This window comes from Chaetodon trifascialis, chromosome 13 (assembly GCF_039877785.1).
Source record: "Chaetodon trifascialis isolate fChaTrf1 chromosome 13, fChaTrf1.hap1, whole genome shotgun sequence".
NCBI lineage: Eukaryota > Metazoa > Chordata > Actinopteri > Chaetodontiformes > Chaetodontidae > Chaetodon > Chaetodon trifascialis.
In genome coordinates, this window is record NC_092068.1 from 15104563 (window position 1) to 15115293 (window position 10731).

The 10731-nt window shown below is 43.3% G+C and overlaps 1 protein-coding gene across 5 annotated transcripts; it reads left to right on the forward strand.

Moving 5' to 3' along the window:
• The first annotated feature begins 52 nt into the window (after positions 1–52).
• Positions 53–10659, forward strand: washc2c (WASH complex subunit 2C). 5 transcript variants are annotated; one of them, XM_070977444.1, is made up of 31 exons: positions 61–203; positions 1295–1438; positions 1573–1737; positions 1898–1966; positions 2083–2256; positions 2373–2466; positions 2551–2612; positions 2719–2775; positions 2864–2965; positions 3094–3178; positions 3349–3408; positions 3536–3663; positions 3772–3862; positions 3977–4030; positions 4119–4307; positions 4403–4557; positions 4678–4788; positions 5325–5417; positions 5510–5611; positions 5717–5824; positions 5922–6091; positions 6244–6367; positions 6664–7065; positions 7156–7284; positions 7385–7486; positions 7671–7745; positions 7966–8025; positions 8532–8759; positions 8874–9581; positions 9672–9843; positions 9973–10659. In XM_070977444.1, exons 2-31 carry the CDS (start codon positions 1295–1297, stop codon positions 10116–10118), a joined length of 4359 nt encoding a protein of 1452 aa, XP_070833545.1. In that variant the 5' UTR covers positions 61–203; the 3' UTR covers positions 10119–10659. The 5 variants fall into 5 exon arrangements, with proteins under 5 accessions (XP_070833547.1, XP_070833549.1, XP_070833546.1 ...); XM_070977443.1 differs by having other exon boundaries at positions 74–203; positions 3539–3663; XM_070977446.1 differs by lacking the exon at positions 3349–3408 and having other exon boundaries at positions 53–203.
• The last annotated feature ends 72 nt before the right edge of the window (positions 10660–10731 follow it).

Here is a 10731-nt window from a genome sequence, read left to right on the forward strand (position 1 = left end):
ATGAGCTGCGCCTCCACTCCGCCCCACTTTCACTGGGTTGCTAGGCAACGCTAGTCAGGTGACTGTCTGCAGACAGAACATGGCTGACCTGTCAGAAGACCAATGAGGGAAAGGCCAAATTTAGCATAATCGATCTTGTTTTTTTACGTCGTTCCTGATCACAGTTGACCGTTGTGGACAGCAGTTGACCGGAGGTGTTGAAGGTAAGCGCCAGAGCGCTCACATTCGGTCAGGTTTGTTCGTCTGTGTTGCTTGGAACAGCTGTAGCTAACGTTGGTGTTGGCTAGCTAAGTTGAGCTAGCTGCCAGCCAAACAGAGCCTGCTTTCTCTCCCAGAAGCAAGTCAATTTAAATGTGAAAGGAGGAAATTGCATATATCTAACGTTATATGTCACAACAAGCTGCCTTCCGCACATTTGTAACGTTATTGCGAAAGCTAAACCTAGCTTCTTGTGCCGTTAAGTTTAGCCGTCAAACTGCATTAGCTAAAGGAAAGAGAAGTTAAAATTGAATTCAACTTTATGTCAGTGACTCTGCAAACCGAAGTCAATATCTGACGTTACACACACACATACTCACACAGTCAGTCTCCTGATGAGCGTGAAACAGAGGATCGACACACTGAAATTATTGTGTCATAAGGTTATTTTGGATTTGCTCCGCTGAAATTGAATGTCTCCGCAGACACAATATGAACATAGCACACATTCAAAAACATCGGAATGAATGATCCCAGCGCCTTGTTTATTTTACAGAGGGAGTTTTAAACCTTTGACCAGGGCACAGCCCTTCACAGTGGTTGTTCATTTGGTGGGAGGCATCTTGTGTGATTTATTTGGCCTGGCTGGTAGGCCTGATTCTGTGGAGGGGTTCCAAAGTCCTGTCACAGACTTTGCTCTGTGTGTCAGTCATTGTCTCTACAGTAGATCTCAATGATATCATCATTGATGCTGTAGCAGTGTCTTGGGAGTTTTCCCAAACTTCACTGTGCAGCAGCTTTATCACTTATTACTGGATGATATCAGCACCACAGTTTGTGATTTTGGCCTTTGGTAATAATGTCTGTATAAAGTTGCCTGAATGTTTTTTCCTCCAACAAGCTTTTACATTCAAACAGTCTTTCAGCAGTTTAAGTCAAGCAGAGGCTGGTTCAAATATACCAATCAAAACTGAAATGTGGGCTACAGTTTTATCAGAGGAAGAATACAACCTCCCCCTCTTATGATTTATTTATGACAGGTGTTTAAAAGCCCTTCTGATGATTCATCCATTAATAACACATAATCTGATTGCAGATGAGTGGGTTGCAGGAGGGAATTGCAAATGGCTCAAGCAGGAGTGAACACTTAGAGAAAGATGCTCATATTTGGGAGAGACCCTGGACTCTTGAAGAGATGCGGCAGACCAGCGCCAACTGGTCCTTGGCAGCCGACTCAGGGGTAAGTCAGGAACTTCTTCCTAAGCTTTGAAATAGGCCAAGAAAACAGTAATTCATCATCATGATGGGCTTGTGAAATGTGTACAGCTTTGGTGTCATGAAAGTAAGTTTTTTGTTGTTGTTTTTTCCTCACAGCTCTTCCTGTTCCTCCAAGACTTCTCCCAGAGAATGCTGTCAAAGACACATGACATTGAAAAGCAGCTGGACAGTCTGATCCGTGACACAAAGGCCACAGACAGCTGCCTGCACTCTGTCTTCAACGACTTTCTCATGCTTTCCAATACACAGTTCATAGAAAATGTAATGTATATAACTGAAACTGGTTTGGTTTTACTTCAGTTTTTCTATAACTGTGACATTTCAGTTTACTGGTTTGTTTGTTTTATCTTGTAAAAATATTGCAGGGGATCTTGTGGCAGACTTTAGCTGAAAGGTATTTTTACTTTGTGTCCTGTTACAGAGAGTTTATGATGAAGAGGTAGAAGAGACTATTGCCAAGGCTGATGCGTTGGAGAAGCAGCCTGAGCAGGTAGAAGGAATCTTTACTTTCTGTTTAATACTGAATAATACTTCTAAGTATTATTGTGTCAAGGCTGTTTCAAGTCCTGCACTGCCCTGTAAAAGTCATTTATGTTTTCCCTTCAGGAGAAGACTCGAGAGCAGAAAGAGGCAGAGTTGATCCCTAAGATGCAAGAAGCTGTAAACTACGGTCTGAGAGTGCTGGAGTCGGCCTTTGAGCATCTGGACATCAAAGCAGGAAACTCTGACTCGGAGGACGAGGAAGTCACAGACAAAGTGGAGGCCATCCTGGAACCCAAGGTGAGCTCTTAATTTTGAAGCGGGATTAGCGCACTTACTGCAGAAAGGCATGTGACAGCGTATGTTTCCATCAGTGTACGTAAGCCTGCCTTTCTGTTTTGGCCCTTGTCTTTTAGGATCTTTATGTGGACAGGCCACTTCCATATCTGATCGGTTCCCAAGCCTTCATGGAACAAGATGATGTCGGACTTGGTGACCTCTCAAGCGACGGTAATATGCTGTGACAGCTTCTACAGGTGTTTGTACATTATATGGTTTATTTTCCTCATGCACTGTATGTGATTCTCTTTCCAGAAATGTCAGTTGACAGTGACAGAGACAGTGTAATCGAGAGTGAAGATGACAAAGAAGCAGTTGTAAGACATTTTTTTCCCTCTTCTTTCACAGCATTTTTCAAGGTTTTTATTTCTGCACGTTGCAAAGGAAAATAAACACCTAATTGCATTTATTTGTTTCTAACAGCATTCAGATGACGACTTTGATCAGGAGGAGGAAGGAGGTCACAATAATATTAAGAAGGTAAGCTGCCTGCCTGCCAAACACATCAAAGATTACGTCCAATTTGAACAACTTTAGAATTTTGGATTCTCCCCCCGCATTCATCCAGAAGTCGTCCATGTTGAGTTATGAGGATGATGAAGAGGAGGAGGACGAGGATTCGGACATATTTGGAGAATCAGACAGGGATGACGACAACGATGACACGAAGGTATGCCTGTTATAACTTTGCTCCAGTAGTGAAGAGATGTCTTTGTGAGTTGATTATTTATAATTCATGTTGCTGCCTCAGAGAACATTGATGTTTTTCTCTTTTGGTTATTATTGTCTCACATTCAGAACACGGGCCCATCGTCTTTTGCCGATGAGCTGGCAGCCCGAATCAAAGGTGAACCAGCCAACAAGCCAGAAGCAGACCGCGCATGTAAGTCACTGTCATTATCAACCAACTGGTAGTTTATGTCTCACTTTTCTAGTCTTCCCAGTCTTCACATTTAAGCATCAAAGTTTACGTTTGAGATTTCAGTAATGAGTTTGATCATTGCATGTGCATGCTCATGGATTTTGTGTTTGTGCCATGTCATGTCTTGAAAGCATTGGCATCTAAGAAGAAAAGTAAAGGCAGGAAAGAACCAAAGCCTGCAAAGGCACAGGGTAGGACTCTCAGTCATCATCACTTCAATTCAGTCATTTTTTGCTTTCATTTTGCAGAAGTTATTTCCACTGCAGGCCCATTGTTACTCAGAATGCTGCTCCATACTGTTTGTGTCTAATGTAACAGCAGCCGAAGAGGACAGTGATGACATGTTTAAGCCACCAAAGATGGATGATGATGATGACTTCTCCCCATTTGGAGGGAAAAGTGGCCTCTTCAGTGGAGGGAGAGGCCTGTTCGACGATGATGACGAGGTACATTAAACGGAATGATTTTCAGAGCTCTTTCGTTTCAGTCCAGTTCAGCATTACATAAACTCTGGGCTGCAGGCGGAATTGGATTTATGCTGCATTGTGTTTCAGGGGGATCTTTTCTCTGAGGCACCAAAACCTCCTGTGTACAAAGAGAAGAAGGAGCTGAATGAAAGCATGAAAAGCACGCCTCAAAGTGCAGGTAAGACCAACCTTCTTGACAGATATGTGCAAAGACGTACAGGTAAGATGGGCACCGCCACATGAAATAAACCGAACTAGCAGATTGCCACTTAACTTTTATTTTCCATCCAAGAATCTGACAAACCTGGAAAGAAGATTCCAGCGGGTGCCATTTCAATATTCCCAGGTAACAGCATTAACTTGTATGACAGTTGATATCACTTCCTTGACTGCTTCATCATCTTCAACCAAACCAAATCACATCCTCTCCACAGATAACAGCCTGTTCAGTTCAGGGAACGACTCTGATTCTGTGGGGAGCAAAGAGAATGGAACTCCAGCTGCCCCCAAACAGGTTCCTACTTTAACTGGCGGAGTAGGGGGCGGCGGGCTCTTTGATGACGAGGATGAGGATGATGATGACGACATCTTCAGTAGTAAAAGCCTGAAAAAGTCTGACTCTGGTAAGTGCGTGAGAATGGATGCTGCAGTGCTACAGTCCAAGTTGAGGTGGGAGCATCACCCATCAATCTGCTGTGTGTTTTTCCTCCTTTTTCAGCTGGACAGGAGAAACCCAAACCCAAGAAAGCCCTTGACCTTTTCGATGAAGACGATGAGGATGGTGATATATTCAGTGAGAAGTACAGTGCGCCAGCCCCAGCTCAGAGCAAGAAGGAGGTAGTGGAAGAGCCGGTTAAACATCCTGAGAAAAAGGTAAAGATGTGGTTTGTACTTGATGACTAAGAGTATTGAGAGTTGTTGAATGAAGTCTTTAGTTTGGAATATCTCCAATGTGTTTTTTGGCCCATGTTGATGAGTCATTGTTATGTTTAGATGCCAGCAGGCGCCATCTCCATGTTCGGTCCTGGGACTAAAAGCTTGCTCAGTGAGGGCCTGAAAAAACGTCAGCCGTCTACCAGCGAGGAGTCTGAGAAATCTGAGGAGGTCTGAATAGATCATTGTTCAACAGTGCACTCCAGACAAAATCAAATTTGGTGTGTTTTCACATGCAAAATGGCAGGTTTTTCGACCGAAAATTGGGCTTGAATAACCACAGTGTGTGCAGGCGGTCTAGCTTAAATTGGTTACCAGTTTGCACTGCCCTCTATTACACAATCAGGTGTTCTCAGGTTTTATCAACAGTTATACCAGCTTTCGTGTAACTCTTTAACTTTTTGTTTTGAGGTCTGCTCCTACAGTGACTCACAAGCTCATTTGTCAGGCAGAGATGCCATTAAATCAACAAACCTCATTGCAGTCAGTATATTGATATTTGCTCAGAGTTCATATTCAAGTGCAGTCTGAGAAAAGGCCAAATTGGATTTAGTTTGGAGTAAACTGCTCGCCCTCTGTGCTTGATGCAGTTCAGTTCTCTTTGCTCTGTACCGACATTTTCTTTCAAACCTAAATTGTCCTACTTTCAAAAGGGAAGTTAGAATTTAGAAAGCTGTTTATATTAAATGTTCATCTTCATGTTTCAGAATGGACCTGCTGCAACTGCTGGGAAGGCCGCTGTCAAGCAGCCGCAGAAACCCCAGACGAGAGGCCTCTTCTCTGATGATGAAGACACAGAGGTAAGGCTCTAAAGCTTCAGAGGGAAAAAGTGAAAAACAGTTATCATTTTATCATATTTTAATTACACTTTGTATGTATCTGCCTTCTGTAGGGATTTCCAACCATCCCTAAGAGCCAGTCTAAGCCTGAACCTACAAGCCTGGGCAAAACCAGCAAGGCACCTTTGTCTTTGTTTGACGACGAGGAAGAAGAGGTGAAAATAAGTAACCAGTATTTGACACACTTGGACAACACTGATTTAGGTTGGGCTCGTTGTTGCTGTGAGTACATTACAATAATCCGGTTCTTCACCTCACAGGATCTCTTCGCATCTGGATCTGCAGCTAAATCTAAACCTAATCACGCTAAAGGCTCCTCACTGCAGCCCAGTAAGGCTTTGTCCAGCTCCCTCTTCAGTGATGACGAGGTAAGAGAATGCACCAAGTCATATTTCACTGCTGCATGCCAACATTTAATGGAGCGTACAATTTGATTTATTACTTTCTTGAATATTTGAATGACAGGACCAGTGGATGAGTTCAAAAACTAGTATAGGGAAGACAGATGGCGGTACAGGAGGGATGAAGCCCAGTGCCAGTGCCCCCGCGGGTCTCCCCAGTGCCAAAACGTCTCACAAAAGCAGCCTGTTTGACGACGGAGACGATGACCTGTTTGCTCCAACAAAAGAGTCAAGGTATTTACGCTTGTAATGACATCATCATGATTAGAAACCTCCCTGTTTATATGAAAATCGCTTCCATTGTACTTAACAGAATAATTGACACTTTTTGACACATTGCATCACCAGGAATTCTTCTCTATCCTCTTTTCCGTCCTCCTTCATAGTCAGAAGAAGCCTCAAAGAGTTGCCCTCCTGTTTGAAGATGAGGGTGACGATGATGAAGACAAAGGATCCCTCTTTGGCGTCAAACCTGCTGTCAACACAAATGCCGCAGCCCCAGCTGCTAAAGTGAGTGTGCTTACTTATTTTTTGTATTCATCACGAAAGACAATCCTGTTCTGAAGCTTGCTTCCAGTCTGCTTTAGAAGCAGTTTAATCAGTACAGAGACTTTCTCACCCCCTAGAGGACCGTTTAGATCCTTCAACCAGAAAGCATCAAATTAAAACAATCACAGTGGCTGTGTGAGTTTGTCACACAACAGTGATATTTAAAATTTGATTGTGATCGTTAATTTATTGCACCATTTAATTTGCATCATCTCCCACTCTGAGATTAAAGTCTTTTAATTACCTGTATTCTTCAGACTGAAGCCTCTCAGTCATCCTCTCAGTCAGAGGAGGTTTCAGTTTCGAAGGCAGCAGCGGAGGACAAGCCTTCAGAGCAGGAGAAGCCAGCAGCAAAGACCCCCGAGTCGCTCCCGTCATCGCCCTCGCCAGAGAGCGGTGACAGTAAAAAGAAGCCTGCTGGAGCAGTCAGTCTTTTCGGAGGCATCAACGTTCTTGCCAGCAAGCAGACAAAGAGCCCGTTGGATGAAGGTGGCAATGATGACAGCTTCCTCTCTAAGGACAGCCCGCCGCCAAATGTTAAGGAGGAGAAATTCAAAACAAACACCGTCAGTCTATTTGATGATGAGGAGGAAGATGAGTCCGATTGGAATGAAGCGATATTCACGCCGAGGAAACCCACAGCAAGAGACCCGCTGAAGGTTTGCGTCATTTACAGTTAAACCGAATGCATTGGCGTATCGTTTCTCCTGCGGTCAAGGTACTAAAATGCAAGTTTTGTTTTTCTTTAGCCAACAGTGGAGCAGCCACACGCAAAGAGCACAGGTGTGTTCCAGGACGAAGAGCTGCTGTTCAGTCAGACACAGCAGAAGGACAACGACCCAGATGTTGACCTGTTTGCCCCCTCAGGGAAAGCGTCGGTCAGTATTAGATCTGTTTGTTTGTCTGTTTCTTTTCTCTCTGCATGCAGAGGTCTTTCACTAGCAGTTGAGGATATAAATGAGTATGTTTACTTTTTAGAGCTCCAAGCTCAGCTCTGTGAAGCCGACAGAACGAAGTCTGTTTGCGGATGATGATGAGGATGACCTCTTCAGCTCTATCAAGCCTAAAGCTCCTCCTCCGGTAGACATTCAGTTTTTTTTTTATTTATAGATTTATACTGAATTCCTGCTTTCCTTTGCATTTGATATTACATCAGTAATAAATTCAGCTGTGTGAATAGTCATCAAAGTTCACAAACTGTATAAAAGTAGGGGAACTTTCACCTCTCCTTTGTTTGTTTTTCCCCTTTCATTTTCATTCTCAGAAAGTAGCAGAGAAGCCCAGTAAAGCTAATGACAGAGCACCTCTGGCAAGTCCAGAGTCTGTATCAGAGATTCAGGTGAGTCTGCTGTAAGCATATGAAGCACTAACGATATCATGGACTTATTTTATTTTTGCTTGTTTTAGCTGTTTTGTTTTTATATACTTTTTGATACGTTGTGATGGACACATCTATCGCATCATTTACAGCAGGTACAAAGACAGTGTTGTTTCTAGATGAACACGAGAAATGCTTTGGTTGGATTCAATTCTGAACCTGCTGTAATCTGACCACACAGAAACCTGCACCACATCCTGTAAAACCTAAAGATTCCTCATCAAGGATTGGGAAACTTCAAGTAATACTTTTGTTTTTATCGAATCAAATGTCTTCATCCCTGACATTTCACTCTGATTCCTCCTGAGGAAAGACTTTTCTGTTCCCACTCACACATTGTCTCTCTGAAGGTTTCTCCTGTCTGGGCTTTTTCATATTCCGATTTAAAAGCTTGCTGCAACAGCATGACCACCGACATGAACCTAGCTCTCTGATTTGATTTTGCTGAACTGGAAGAATTTGCTCGCTCTTTCAGTTTCACAAGATGTTCCTGCATCTTGCTCTCGCCTCATTTCCGTCCACACTCTTGGCTTTTCATTTTCCTCTGAACGATCTGCTGCTCAGAACCCCTCTGAGAAACTTAATGAAAAGAGATTAGCTGTAAATGTGCAGCTTTGAGGTATAAAGTGTGTTAATGTAGTATGTATTTAACTGGAAAGTCTCTTTAAATAGTCTTTGGTCAGCTCTCAGGGTCAATGGTGTCTTGATAAAGGATCGTATTGGTGAATCTGATCTTATTATTTTCAGGCCAGTCTGATGATCAACCCCGCTGCGTTGCTCCCTGGTGCTGTCCCCAGTCTGCCAGGGGCTGATAGTGTACTCCCTGGCATGGCCCCTAGTTCCTCCTCTGGGGTGTCCAGCTCCAGCCTGAGCCCCAGCCCTGCCACAACCCCTGTGGGAGCCCCGGTCGACCGTGAGGATGGAGTGAGCTTCGACACCCCAGTCCACATCACAACACTGCAGAGTGCACACAAGGTGGATTTTTGATTCCTCAAGTATTATATCTGTGATCTAGAAGTCTTTTCAGTTGTCCTTCTATTGTTTGGTTTTCTGATGTGATGTTGTGAGTGCAAATCTTCCGTCACGCAGGGTCGTGCCAAAGGTTCTGCACAACGGAGACCCCAGTCCAGAGCAGCGAGGCAGCAAGCCGCCCAAAGATCTACAGTGGATAAAGAAGATGCCCCAGGTGGAGATGTTCCGGGGCCAAACCTCAGTCCATCTGGTTTAGTCTTACCTCCACCAGAAAAGTCCAGCCAAGCGTGTGCCAGTCCAGCACTACCTAACTCAGCTGCACCCACAGCCTTGCCTGCCTCCTCACAGTCTTCTCAATCTTCTCTGTCTGAAACCTGCCCCAGACCCTTTGCATTGACACTGCCAGTTACCACAAATACTGGAAAGAAAGACTCTAGTAAAGACAGCAGCAGTACCAAGGTGCTGCCGTCTTCTGATGAGGATGACCTTTTTGGCTCCGACAGTCTGTTTGGGGCCACCTCAGTCACTAACACACATTCCACCAGACAAACCACCAAGACTACACCACCTCAGGCTGCCAGCGATGTCGGACTGAAGAAAGACAAAGACAAAAGCGCACTCCCATCCATTTTCGATGACAACACTGATGACCTTTTCCAAAAGGTCAAGCCGAGGTCAACCTCAAAGAAAGCCAAGCCTTCGTCCTTTTTGGATGAGGACGATGATGAGGACATCTTTGGAATAAGCAACAGTTCCACTCCCACATCCACAAGTAGTAAAGAAATCAAGAACAGCAGTAGTTTTTCAAAGCAGGACATCTTCCAGGTACCTTTTTATTTCACATTGATGGCAACACTGTCAAGGTTCTGTGTGCTTTCGTTTCTTTCTTTATTGACTGTTTTTCTGTGTTTTCAGGATGAAGTAGCCACTGTGCCTAAAGCTCACAAGAAGCACAAAGAGAAGATCATCGATGCCAGCCTGTTTGATGACAACATAGACATTTTTGCTGACCTGACGGACACCTCAAAGCCAAAACAGAAGTCCAAAACAAAGGGAGAGACCAAGTCAATATTTGATGATGACATGGGTAAGCTACGACAAAAACGCATGCAGGCATTCATGTATTTTAATGCACACGTTTGATGCCGTCTGACCTGTATGAAATATGAAACTTGCATATTTAACCAAACATTTTGTCGATCTCTCTTCTTTAAAGATGACATCTTCTCACCAAGCACAGTAAAGCCAGTCACGAAGGCTCCTCATAAATCAAAGAAAACACCACTGTCTCAGGAGACCAGTACAGCAGTGGATTCAAGCAACATATTTGATGATCCACTTAACGCTCTTGGAGGGAACTGAACTGTTGTGTCTGAGTAGCCAGATTTGTACAATTGTGGATTAGTTCATTTGTCATTTGGATCGCTGAAAGATTGGAGATCGGATACACTGTTGACAGAGTATTTATTCATGTGAATTCATATAAATACTGTGGCTTATTTTTGGCAGATAAAGTCTTAAAATGATTCCAGCCATCTTCCAACAGCACTTCCAAAATCATCTCGGCATCAGATCATATTATGTAACAGTTATTGTGTACTGTTAATCGTTATTAGACATGATAGCACTTTATAAGCATACTGTATGCTTAGCCTCAAAGCCTGCGGAAATTAACAGTAAATTGTTTTGTTTGTTCCGAAGATGTTTATCCTTTGGCTTTTACATGTTGAGATTCCATGTCTTTGGGTTTGTGCCATATCATCAGAGTGTTTACTTAATGTCCTTGGCATTTTGACAATGTTTTTATTAATAAGAAATTCATCGATTTCTTAACTTTGGCTGTGATGAAAAAGGAAATTCATTTTTAATAACTAAAAAGAAACATATTTTATGCTATCTAAAACGTGTGTGATTATTTCCAATTCACTTGTTTTCATGAGTGCCGTGTCTGTCTAGACTTAAATATTGATCGGTA